The sequence below is a fragment of the Cetorhinus maximus genome, unplaced genomic scaffold (genome assembly GCF_964194155.1).
Source record: "Cetorhinus maximus unplaced genomic scaffold, sCetMax3.hap1.1 HAP1_SCAFFOLD_3688, whole genome shotgun sequence".
Taxonomy (NCBI): domain Eukaryota; kingdom Metazoa; phylum Chordata; class Chondrichthyes; order Lamniformes; family Cetorhinidae; genus Cetorhinus; species Cetorhinus maximus.
The window spans coordinates 1-12,500 of NW_027599594.1; the positions used below are offsets into that span (position 1 = coordinate 1).

General features: G+C 55.8%; 1 protein-coding gene across 1 annotated transcript; it reads right to left on the reverse strand.

The window, feature by feature from the left end:
- Nucleotides 1-1,417: 1,417 nt before the first annotated feature.
- LOC144678139 (protein turtle homolog A-like) lies at nucleotides 1,418-9,380 on the reverse strand (the record flags this gene model as incomplete). The annotated part of the gene is made up of 5 exons (XM_078538034.1): nucleotides 9,146-9,380; nucleotides 4,876-5,019; nucleotides 3,124-3,293; nucleotides 2,512-2,629; nucleotides 1,418-1,559 (listed from the first exon to the last, which is right to left on the reverse strand). Coding segments are annotated over exons 1-5 (809 nt in total), but the record flags the coding sequence as incomplete, so codon positions are not given.
- Nucleotides 9,381-12,500: the final 3,120 nt, after the last annotated feature.

Genomic DNA, 12,500 nt, shown 5'->3' on the forward strand with positions numbered 1-12,500 from the left:
CACTGTCGGAGGGTCAGTACTGAGGGAGTGCTGCACTGTCGGAGGGTCAGTACTGAGGGAGTGCTGCACTGTCGGAGGGTCAGTACTGAGGGAGCGCCGCACTGTCGGAGGGTCAGTACTGAGGGAGTGCTGCACTGTCGGAGGTCAGTACTGAGGGAGTGCTGCACTGTCGGAGGGTCAGTACTGAGGGAGCGCCGCACTGTCGGAGGGTCAGTACTGAGGGAGTGCTGCACTGTCGGAGGGTCAGTACTGAGGGAGTGCTGCACTGTCGGTGGGTCAGTACTGAGGCAATGCCGCACTGTCAGAGGGTCAGTACTGAGGGAGTGCCGCACTGTCAGAGGGTCAGTACTGAGGGAGTGCTGCACTGTCAGAGGGTCAGTACTGAGGGAGTGCTGCACTGTCGGAGGGTCAGTACTGAGGGAGCGCCGCACTGTCGGAGGGTCAGTACTGAGGGAGTGCTGCACTGTCGGAGGGTCAGTACTGAGGGAGTGCTGCACTGTCGGAGGGTCAGTACTGAGGGAGCGCCGCACTGTCGGAGGGTCAGTACTGAGGGAGTGCTGCACTGTCGGAGGGTCAGTACTGAGGGAGTGCTGCACTGTCGGAGGGTCAGTACTGAGGGAGTGCCGCACTGTCGGAGGGTCAGTACTGAGGGAGTGCTGCACTGTCGGAGGGTTAGTACTGAGGGAGCGCCGCACTGTCGGAGGGTCAGTACTGAGGGAGTGCCGCACTGTCGGAGGGTCAGTACTGAGGGAGTGCCGCACTGTCGGAGGGTCAGTACTGAGGGAGTGCTGCACTGTCGGAGGGTCAGTACTGAGGGAGTGCCGCACTGTCGGAGGGTCAGTACTGAGGGAGTGCCGCACTGTCGGAGGGTCAGTACTGAGGGAGCGCCGCACTGTCGGAGGGTCAGTACTGAGGGAGCGCCGCACTGTCGGAGGGTCAGTACTGAGGGAGCGCTGCACTGTCAGAGGGTCAGTACTGAGGGAGTGCCGCACTGTCGGAGGGTCAGTACTGAGGGAGTGCTGCACTGTCGGAGGGTCAGTACTGAGGGAGTGCTGCATTGTCGGAGGGTCGGTACTGAGGGAGAGCTGCACTGTCAGAGGGTCAGTACTGAGGGAGTGCTGCACTGTCGGAGGGTCAGTACTGAGGGAGTGCTGCACTGTCGGAGGGTCAGTACTGAGGTCAGTCCTCAGTGTCCTGGGGGCCAGAATCTATCCCTGTACCAACATCCCTCGCCAAAGGCAGCTGACCCTGAGAGCGCACTCTCGGTGTTTTGTGGGATCACACTTTGCGCCGATCCGAATTGGTGGGGCAAATGCTTGAAGGGGTTCCCCGCTGATTCCACCCAGCGCCACCCACCCTCCTTCATCACCCTACCACCTAAGCCCGGTCGGCACCAACCCCCCAGCGCAAGCCAGACCTGTGGCGATGGACATTGACTCCATCCTTGAACCAGGAGTAGGTGAGGTTGCCCGGGTAGGCTTCAGACTGGCACGAGAAGAGGGCGTCCTGGGTGTAGTTCACCGTCACGTTGCCGGGAGCCAGGATGATGGTCGGAGGACCTGCGATGGGACAGGGAGGGAAAGGACAAGGTTTACACTCCACAGACCAGGACCCAGGGGGTGGGAATGAGGGGAGGGGGGCAGGAAACCGGGGATGCCCTGTTTGCTGAGGGACATAGCGCCCAGGATCCTCCTCTTGTGCTCAACGGGACAAAAAACGCCAAGTTTGAAAGGATGGCCATTTGATCTACAGTAGGAAAAGGTGCTCATGGGCTGGCAAGTTGAATCTGATTGGTCAAGGCATTGCCATGGAGAACTATTGGCTCCCGGGTAATTAAGACAAAAGGCACCAGGAGGAGAGGGTGGGAATCTCGCCACGATTTGCTCCTGAGTCTCAGAGTCCACCATGAGGGTGCCCGCGATGCCCCATGTGTTGGAACCTCTCGCTCGCAGAGAACTAGCCTGCGTCTGAGTGTCCGTCACTTCTAGCACGTATAAATGAGCCCCATTACCAGCTCAACGGGTTATCGTAAATTGGCCGTGAGTGTCGCGATCGGGGCACTTCCCTACCCGTTCCGCAATTGGCGAATCACCCTCTAATGGTGGGCATTTTGTGTTGGGTTTTGTGAGCCGGGTTGAGTCTGGTCTGTACTCTTGACGATGACCAACGTGCCGGAGGAACGTGTTGTTTGATTGGATCAGCCGATCGTCGGGACAAGTGTCCCTTGATGCCCGGCTCTGAAATTCATACGCGATGTGCGTCAGCCTTTATTGGTCGATGGCAGCATCCTGTCAGAGGCAATGACCGTTCACCGAGACGCTACATGGTGGCAGCGTGTAATGCCTTGCTTGCTCTGTTGCTCAACTTTGTGAGCTAAGGAGTCTATCCAGGGTAATCGAGGTCCAAAAGGGGCAGCCTTTAGGCCCCTTTGTGGCTTTTGCCTCTTACACACACACACACACACACACACACTGCACGATGATCTGATTGGAAGGTGAACCTTCCCCATACCCTGGATGAGCAGCCTTGTGCTGTGCGTGACTGCTGCTTCCTCACTCCTGGCCTCGCACGTGTAGACCCCGGCACTGCCTCGATCCACTGGCTCGATCTTCAGGCTCCCGTTGGCGACCTGTGAGAGAGAGAGAGAGAGGGAGAGAGAGAGAGAGAGAGAGAGAGGAGGTGGACTAAATGAGCTGCTCCGGGTGGCAACTGAGCCCCGCACTCACACACACACACACACACAATGGCAAGATCCCATTCCTGTCCTCCCCGGACTGTGGGATTGGGGCAGAGTCGAGGTTGGGGTGGGGGGGGTTGGTGGAATGCAGAAGGACGTTCAGCTGTGTGGACGTGTCTTATCCGATGGGAGGAGAGGATGGGAATCCAACCACGATTTGCTCCTGACGCTCAGAGCCTGTCGGGTGAGGGTGCCCGCGATGCCCCATGTGATCGATTAGCCGGCCACCTCGGCAGGCAGTAGAGGGGGAGGGGGGGCCCTCCCACCCTGGGCACCATCTGCGCCACTCACTTTCAACACCGCTGCAAGTGCCCCTCCCCCACACTCCCCCACCCCTCCCCCGAGCTGCACCCCCCCCACCCCGTTCCAACCCACGACCACCTCACCTGGTATCTCTGCCCATCGGGGCTTCCGGCAGGCAGAGGCAGCGCCTGCCCGTCCTTGGACCAGCTGATGAGCGGCTCGGGGCGACCTCCTGCTTCGCATCTCAGGTGTGCCGGCTCCCCCAGTAGAATTTCCAACAAGGGGGGTGGAGTTCTCCTCAAGCTGGGTGGGGCTGAGGTGAGGGTGGGTTGAGTGGGACGGTAAGGGCGAGGGGGGGGGAGTTGGGTGGAAAACGGAAATGTGATGAGAAAGGACACCTGCAGACAAACCCCATCCACCCCACCACCGCCCCGATATACTGCACCCCAATCACTGCACTAGGAGGGTAGTGAGGTGGGTGGGCTGGCAGGTGTAGTGAGTCAATTCCATTAGCTATTTCACCCCAAGGGCTTGGCTCAAATCAGATCAAACTTCTGCCCAATCAAAGTCGTGGGTTACGCTCGGATGGAAATGCCCGATGGATATCCTACTTGTAAGTACTACATACATCAAGTATCAGCTGTTGGGTCTGTGTGCAGTCCTTTGCAGTCTTCGTCAGAACGTCGTGGTTTCGAAATAACATTCCAGAAATCCGAGACCCCACCTTAATGACCAACAAGCCCTGCTGACAGTACTGAGGGTGTGCTGCAGAGTTGGAGGGTCAGTACTGAGCTGTTGGAGGGTCAGTACTGAGGGAGTACTGGGCTGTCGGAGGGTCAGTACTGAGGGAGTGCCGCGCTGTCGGAGGGTCAGTACTGAGGGAGTGCTGCGCTGTCGGAGGGTCAGTACTGAGGGAGCACTGCGCTGTCGGAGGGTCAGTACTGAGGGAGTGCTGGGCTGTTGGAGGGTCAGTACTGAGGGAGTTGCTGCACTGTCAGAGGGTCAGTACTGACGGAGTGCTGCACTGTCGGAGGGTCAGTACCGAGGGAGCACTGCACTGTCAGAGAGTCAGTACTGAGGGAGTGCTGCACTGTCAGAGGGTCAGTACTGAAGGAGTGCTGCACTTTTGAAGGGTCAGTACTGAGGGAGTGCTGCACTGTTGGATGCAGCTTTACTGAATATAACCCCGTGCTGTACCTGTCCTGGGAGTGTTTGATGGGGACAATGTAGAGGGAGATTTACTCTGTATCTAACCCCGTGCTGTACCTGTCCTGGGAGTGTTTGATGGGGACAGTGTAGAGGGAGCTTTACTCTGTATCTAACCCCGTGCTGTACCTGTCCTGGGAGTGTTTGATGGGGACAGTGTAGAGGGAGATTTACTCTGTATCTTACCCTTTGCTATACCTGTCCTGGGAGTGTTTGATGGGGACAGTGTAGAGGGAGATTTACTCTGTATCTAACCCCGTGCTGTACCTCTCCTGGGAGTGTTTGATGGGGACAGTGTAGAGGGAGCTTTACTCTGTATCTAACCCCGTGCTGTACCTGTCCTGTGAGTGTTTGATGGGGACGGTGTAGAGGGAGATTTACTCTGTATCTAACCCTGTGCTGTACCGGTCCTGGGAGTGTGTGATGGGGATAGTGTAGAGGGAGATTTACTCTGTATCTAACCCCGTGCTGTACCTGTCCTGGGAGTGTTTGATGGGGACAGTGTAGAGGGGGCTTTACTCTGTATCTAACCCCGTGCTGTACCTGTCCTGGGAGTGTTTGATGGGGACAGTGTAGAGGGGGCTTTACTCTGTATCTAACCCCGTGCTGTACCTGTCCTGGGAATGTTTGATGGGGACAGTGTAGAGGGAGATTTACTCTGTATCTAACACCGATGGTTAGTAACTTACTGGTGATGGAGAGGTATACCCAGCTGCCATTTTGAGAAACATAGGGTTGAGTGAGGAACAGGATGCGACAGTAATACCAGCCTTCATCCGAGGATTGTAGTCTGTTCACTCGCAGAGATGCGCCCTGCACTAAACTCAGGCGACCTGTGGTGGGGGTAAAGGTCAGATGTCATGACGGACATGTCGACATGCTTCTCATTCCTGACTGGACCAAATGACAACGCAATTTTCTAACACAAATCTGCGTCCAACTATCATCTGTGACCTTGTACGACAGTGAGGGATCACAGTCTGGGATGGGATTAAAGAGAGAATCTGTTGCCCACGGGCCCCTTTTTAAGAGGGAGACTCTCCCTCAGAGACCCTCTTTAAAGAGGGAGTCTCTCCGTCAGGGACCCTGTTTAAAGAGGGGGACTCTGCTTCGGGACCCTGTTTAAAGAGGGAGTCTCTCCGTCAGGGACCCTGTTTAAAGAGGGAGTCTCTCCGTCAGGGACCCTGTTTAAAGAGGGAGTATCTCTGTCAGGGACCCTGTTTAAAGAGGGAGTCTCTCCGTTAGGGACCCTGTTTATAGAGGGAGTCTCTCCATCAGGGACCCTGTTTAAAGAGGGAGTCTCTCCGTCAGGGACCCTGTTTAAAGAGGGAGTCTCTCTGTTGGGGACCCTGTTTAAAGAGGGAGTCTCTCTGTCTGGGACCCTGTTTAAAGAGGGAGTCTCTACGTCAGGGACCTTGTTTAAAGAGGGACTCTCTCTGTCAGGGACCCTGTTTAAAGAGGGAGTCTCTCCGTCGGGGACCCTGTTTAAAGAGGGAGTCTCTCCCTCAGGGACCCTGTTTAAAGAGGGAGTCTCTCCCTCAGGGACCCTGTTTAAAGAGGGAGTCTCTCTCTGTCAGGGACCCTGTTTAAAGAGGGAGTCTCTCCATCGGGGACACTGTTTAAAGAGGGAGTCTCTTTGTCGGGGACCCTGTTTAAAGAGGGATTCTCTCCGTCAGGGACCCTGTTTAAAGAGGGAGTCTCTCCCTCGGGGACCCTGTTTAAAGAGGGAGTCTCTCCGTCAGGGACCCTGTTTAAAGAGGGAGTCTCTTCGTCAGGGACCCTGTTTAAAGAGGGAGTCTCTCCGTCAGGGACCCTGTTTAAAGAGGGAGTCTCTCCGTCGGGGACCCTGTTTAAAGAGGGAGTCTCTCCGTCGGGGACCCTGTTTAAAGAGGGAGTCTCTCTCCGTCAGGGACCCTGTTTAAAGAGGGAGTCTCTCTCCGTCAGGGACCCTGTTTAAAGAGGGAGTCTCTCCGTCGGGGACCCTGTTTAAAGAGGGAGTCTCTCTCCGTCAGGGACCCTGTTTAAAGAGGGAGTCTCTCCGTCGGGGACCCTGTTTAAAGAGGGAGTCTCTCCGTCGGGGACCCTGTTTAAAGAGGGAGTCTCTCCCTCAGGGACCCTGTTTAAAGAGGGAGTCTCTCCCTCAGGGACCCTGTTTAAAGAGGGAGTCTCTCCGTCGGGGACCCTGTTTAAAGAGGGAGTCTCTCCGTCAGGGACCCTGTTTAAAGAGGGAGTCTCTCCCTCGGGGACCCTGTTTAAAGAGGGAGTCTCTCTGTCGTGGACCCTGTTTAAAGAGGGAGTCTCTCCCTCGGGGACCCTGTTTAAAGAGGGAGTCTCTCCGTCAGGGACCCTGTTTAAAGAGGGAGTCTCTCCTTCGGGGACCCTGTTTAAAGAGGGAGTCTCTCCCTCGGAGACCCTGTTTAAAGAGGGAGTCTCTCCGTCAGGGACCCTGTTTAAAGAGGGAGTCTCTCCCTCGGAGAACCTGTTTAAAGAGGGAGTCTCTCCCTCGGAGACCCTGTTTAAAGAGGGAGTCTCTCCGTCAGGGACCCTGTTTAAAGAGGGAGTCTCTCCCTCGGAGAACCTGTTTAAAGAGGGAGTCTCTCCGTCAGGGACCCTGTTTAAAGAGGGAGTCTCTCTCCGTCAGGGACACTGTTTAAAGAGGGAGTCTCTCCCTCGGAGAACCTGTTTAAAGAGGGAGTCTCTCCGTCAGGGACCCTGTTTAAAGAGGGAGTCTCTCCGTCAGGGACCCTGTTTAAAGAGGGAGTCTCTCCGTCGGGGACCCTGTTTAAAGAGGGAGTCTCTCCCTCGGGGACCCTGTTTAAAGAGGGAGTCTCTCCCTCGGGGACCCTGTTTAAAGAGGGAGTCTCTCCCTCGGGGACCCTGTTTAAAGAGGGAGTCTCTCCCTCGGGGACCCTGTTTAAAGAGGGAGTCTCTCACTCAGGGACCCTGTTTAAAGAGGGAGTCTCTCCCTCGGGGACCCTGTTTAAAGAGGGAGTCTCTCCCTCGGGGACCCTGTTTAAAGAGGGAGTCTCTCCGTCAGGGACACTGTTTAAAGAGGGAGTCTCTCCGTCAGGGACCCTGTTTAAAGAGGGAGTCTCTCTGTCGGGGACCCTGTTTAAAGAGGGAGTCTCTCCCTCAGGGACCCTGTTTAAAGGGGGAGTCTCTCCCTCAGGGACCCTGTTTAAAGAGGGAGTCTCTATGTCAGGGACCCTGTTTAAAGAGGGAGTCTCTCCCTCAGGGACCCTGTTTAAAGAGGGAGTCTCTCCCTCAGGGACCCTGTTTAAAGAGGGAGTCTCTCTGTCAGGGACCCTGTTTAAAGAGGGAGTCTCTCCGTCAGGGACCCTGTTTATAGAGGGAGTCTCTCCGTCAGGGACCCTGTTTAAAGAGGGAGTCTCTCCGTCGGGGACCCTGTTTAAAGAGGGAGTCTCTCCGTCGGGGACCCTTTTTAAAGAGGGAGTCTCTCCGTCAGGGACACTGTTTAAAGAGGGAGTCTCTCCGTCAGGGACCCTGTTTAAAGAGGGAGTCTCTCTGTCAGGGAACCGTTGACCTTATTCGCAACAGCCCCATTGACTATTGTTGTTGGGCTTGGAGGTCAGCCAGTCTGTGTTGCGTGCTGAGTGAGTGAGAGAGAGAGACTCAGAGGATTAGCGTTCTTTACCATTGTTCCCGAATTCAATGCAGTTGATTGTCTGCGGGGATTTAAGAGTCCCATTGAGACTGATCTCTCCTGCTGCCCAAGTAACAATAGAGACAGGAACGCAACCACAAACATCATTGAACTTTTCAACCTGCTCAATACAGCTTTACCTGAGCTCAGTCACCTCTCTCTCAGGGAGATATCTGTACACTGACTGGTGTCTCTCAGTCACCTCTCTCTCAGGGAGATATCTGTACACTGACTGGTGTCTCTCAGTCCACTCTCTCTCAGGGAGATATCTGTACACTGACTGGTGTCTCTCGGTCCCCTCTCTCTCTTAGGGAGATATCTGTACACTGACTGGTGTCTCTCGGTCCCCTCTCTCTCTCAGGGAGATATCTGTACACTGACTGGTGTCTCTCAGTCCCTCTCTCTCAGGGAGATATCTGTACACTGACTGGTGTCTCTCAGTCCCCTCTCTCTCTCAGGGAGATATCTGTACACTGACTGGTGTCTCTCAGTCCCTCTCTCTCAGGGAGATATCTGTACACTGACTGGTGTCTCTCAGTCCCCTCTCTCTCTCAGGGAGATATCTGTACACTGACTGGTGTCTCTCAGTCCCTCTCTCTCAGGGAGATATCTGTACACTGACTGGTGTCTCTCAGTCCCCTCTCTCAGGGAGATACCTGTACACTGACTGGTGTCTCTCAGTCCCTCTCTATCAGAGAGATATCTGTACACTGACTGGTGTCTCTCAGTCCCCTCTCTCAGGGAGATACCTGTACACTGACTGGTGTCTCTCAGCCCCTCTCTCTCAGGGAGATATCTGTACACTGACTGGTGTCTCTCAGTCCCTCTCTCTCAGGGAGATATCTGTACACTGACTGGTGTCTCTCAGTCCCTCTCTATCAGGGAGATATCTGTACACTGACTGGTGTCTCTCAGTCCCTCTATCTCAGGGAGATATCTGTACACTAACTGGTGTCTCTCAGTCCCTCTCTCTCAGGGTGATATCTGTACACTGACTGGTGTCTCTCAGTCCCTCTCTCTCAGGGAGATATCTGTACACTGACTGGTGTCTCTCAGTCCCTCTCTCTCAGGGAGATATCTGTACACTGACTGGTGTCTCTCAGTCCCCTCTCTCAGGGAGATACCTGTACACTGACTGGTGTCTCTCAGTCCCTCTCTCTCAGGGAGATATCTGTACACTGACTGGTGTCTCTCAGTCCCTCTCTCTCAGGGAGATATCTGTACACTGACTGGTGTCTCTCAGTCCCCTCTCTCAGGGAGATACCTGTACACTTATCCCAGTCTCTGTGACTTACCCAGATAGGCTCCATCAATGCGAGGTGGGTGGAGGCCGAACTTGATGAAAATGGGTAGGACAAGACCCTCGTGCAGCCACTCAATGACTTGTGTTGTCCAATCTTCCTCCTTCAGAGTGATGTTGCAGCCAAGGATCGCAGACGCACCCTCTCGCTCCCTCACGGTCTTAGCACCCGGCTGGTGTGGAGTGGATCCTGTCACTGAGTGAGAGAGTGATAAAACCCTGAAAAACATTTCTACTGCACCCTGACAGCAACCTTACACCAAGGGATCTCTGCAGGGCCTGGGATCAACATCCCAGGTGGGAGCTCCCTCTCTCTATCCCTCTCTCTGTCAAACTCCCTCACTCTCTCTCTCTCTGTCCCACTCTCTCACTCTCTCTCTCTGTCCCTCTCTCTCTCTCTCCCTCCCTCTCCCTGTCTCTCTGTCCCACTCCCTCACTCTCTCTCTCTCTCACTCTCTCTGTCCCACTCCCTCACTCTCTCTCTCTCTCACTCTCTCTCTCTCTCCCTCCCTCTCTCTGTCTCTCTCTCTGTCCCACTCTCTCACTCACTCTCTCTGTCCCTCTCTCTGTCCCTCACTCTCTCTCTCTCTGTCCTTCTCTCTGTCCCACTCCCTCACTCTCTCTCTCTCTGTCCCTCTCTCTGTCCCACTACCTCACTCTCTCTCTCTGTCCCTCTCTCTGTCCCACTCCCTCACTCTCTCTCTCTCTGTCCCTCTCTCTGTCCCACTCCCTCACTCTCTCTCTCTCTGTCCCTCTCTCTGTCCCACTCCCTCACTCTCTCTCTCTCTGTCCTTCTCTCTGTCCCACTCCCTCACTCTCTCTCTCTCTGTCCCTCTCTCTGTCCCACTACCTCACTCTCTCTCTCTGTCCCTCTCTCTGTCCCACTCCCTCACTCTCTCTCTCTCTGTCCCTCTCTCTGTCTCACTCCCTCACTCTCTCTCTCTCTGTCCCTCTCTCTGTCAAACTCCCTCACTCTCTCTCTATCTGTCCCTCTCTCTGTCCCACTCCCTCACTCTCTCTCTCTCTGTCCCTCTCTCTGTCCCACTCCCTCACTCTCTCTCTCTCTGTCCCTCTCTCTGTCCCACTCCCTCACTCTCTCTCTCTTCCCACTCCCTCACTCTCTCTCTCTGTCCCTCTCTCTGTCCCACTCCCTCACTCTCTCTCTCTGTCCCACTCCCTCACTCTCCCACTCTCTGTCCCACTCCCTCACTCTCTCTCTCTCTGTCCCTCTCTCTGTCCCACTCCCTCACTCTCTCTCTCTATCCCTCTCTCTGTCCCACTCCCTCACTCTCCCTCTCTCTGTCCTGCTCTCTGTCTCACTCCCTCACTCTCTCTCTCTCTGTTCCTCTCTCTGTCCCACTCCCTCACTCTCTCTCTCTCTGTCCCTCTCTCTGTCCCACTCCCTCCCTCTCTCTCTCTGTCCCACTCCCTCACTCTCTCTCTCTGTCCCTCTCTCTGTCCCACTCCCTCTCTCTCTCTGTCTCTGTCCGTCTCTCTGTCCCTCTCTCTGTCCCTCTCTCTCTCTGTCTCTGTCTGTCTCTCTCTCTGTCCCACTCCCTCCCTCTCCCTCTCTCTGTCCCACTCCCTCTCTCTCTATCTCCCTCTCTCTGTCTCTCTCTCTGTCCCACTCCCTCTCTCTTTCTCTGTCCCTCTCTCTGTCCCACTCCCTCTCTCTCTCTCTGTCTCTCTCTCTGTCCCACTCCCTCCCTCTCTCTCTCTGTCCCACTCCCTCTCTCTCTCTCTGTCTCTCTCTCTGTCCCACTCCCTCACTCTCTCTCTCTCTCTCTCTGTCCCACTCCCTCACTCTCTCTCTCTGTCTCTCTCTCTGTCCCACTCCCTCACTCTCTCTGTCTCTCTCTCTGTCCCACTCCCTCACTCTCTCTCTCTGGGACTCTCCCTCTCTCTCCGCCCGCCTTCTTTTCTCTGTGCCAGTGCTAAGCTTTCTTTCCCTCTGCCTCTCTGTACCCGAGCCTCTCCCTCTCTCTCTCTCTGTGTCTCTCTCTCTCCCTGTGTCTCTCTCTCTCTCTCCCTGTGTCTCTCTCTCTCTGTCTCTCTCTCTCTCTCTCTCTGTCTCTCTCTCTCCCTGTGTCTCTCTCTCTCCCTGCGTCTCTCTCTCTCTGTCTCTCTCTCTCTCTCCCTCTGCCTCTCTCTCTCTCCCTGTCTCTCTCTTTCTCTCTCTCTCTGTCCCTGTCACTCTCTCTGTGCCTCCCTCTCTCCCTCCCTGTGTCTCTCTCTATCCCTCTGAAAGGTGTCTGGACAGGTAGAGAGAGCTCGGTCTGAAGCATGCACTATTCTAGGCTTCATTAATAGGATCAGGAATGAGAGGCAAAGATTTAAAGTGATTTGCAAAAGAAACAAATATGGGGCAAGAGAAAACTTTTACACACAGCGAGTGGTTGGGGTCTGGGAGGCACTGTCTGGAGTGGTTGGGGTCTGGGAGGCACTGTCTGGAGTGGTTGGGGTCTGGGACGCACTGTCCGGAGTGGTTGGGGTCTGGGAGGCACTGTCTGGAGCGGTTGGGGTCTGGGAGGCACTGTCTGGAGTGGTTGGGGTCTGGGAGGCACTGTCTGGAGTGGTTGGGGTCTGGGAGGCACGGTCTGGAGTGGTTGGGGTCTGGGAGGCACTGTCTGGAGTGGTTGGGGTCTGGGAGGCACTGTCTGGAGTGGTTGGGGTCTGGGAGGCACTGTCTGGAGTGGTTGGGGTCTGGGAGGCACTGTCTGGAGTGGTTGGGGTCTGGGAGGCACTGTCTGGAGTGGTTGGGGTCTGGGAGGCACTGTCTGGAGTGGTTGGGGTCTGGGAGGCACTGTCTGGAGTGGTTGGGGTCTGGGAGGCACTGTCTGGAGTGGTTGGGGTCTGGGAGGCACTGTCTGGAGTGGTTGGGGTCTGGGAGGCACTGTCTGGAGTGGTTGGGGTCTGGGAGGCACTGTCTGGAGTGGTTGGGGTCTGGGAGGCACTGTCTGGAGTGGTTGGGGACTGGGAGGCACTGTCTGGAGTGGTTGGGGTCTGGGAGGCACTGTCTGGAGTGGTTGGGGTCTGGGACACACGGTCTGGAGTGGTTGGGGACTGGGAGGCACTGTCTGGAGTGGTTGGGGTCTGGGAGGCACTGTCTGGAGTGGTTGGGGTCTGGGACACACGGTCTGGAGTGGTTGGTGTCTGGGAGGCACTGTCTGGAGTGGTTGGGGACTGGGAGGCACTGTCTGGAGTGGTTGGGGTCTGGGACACACGGTCTGGAGTGGTTGGTGTCTGGGAGGCACTGTCTGGAGTGGTTGGGGACTGGGAGGCACGGTCTGGAGTGGTTGGGGTCTGGGAGGCACTGTCTGGAGTGGTTGGGGTCTGGGAGGCACTGTCTG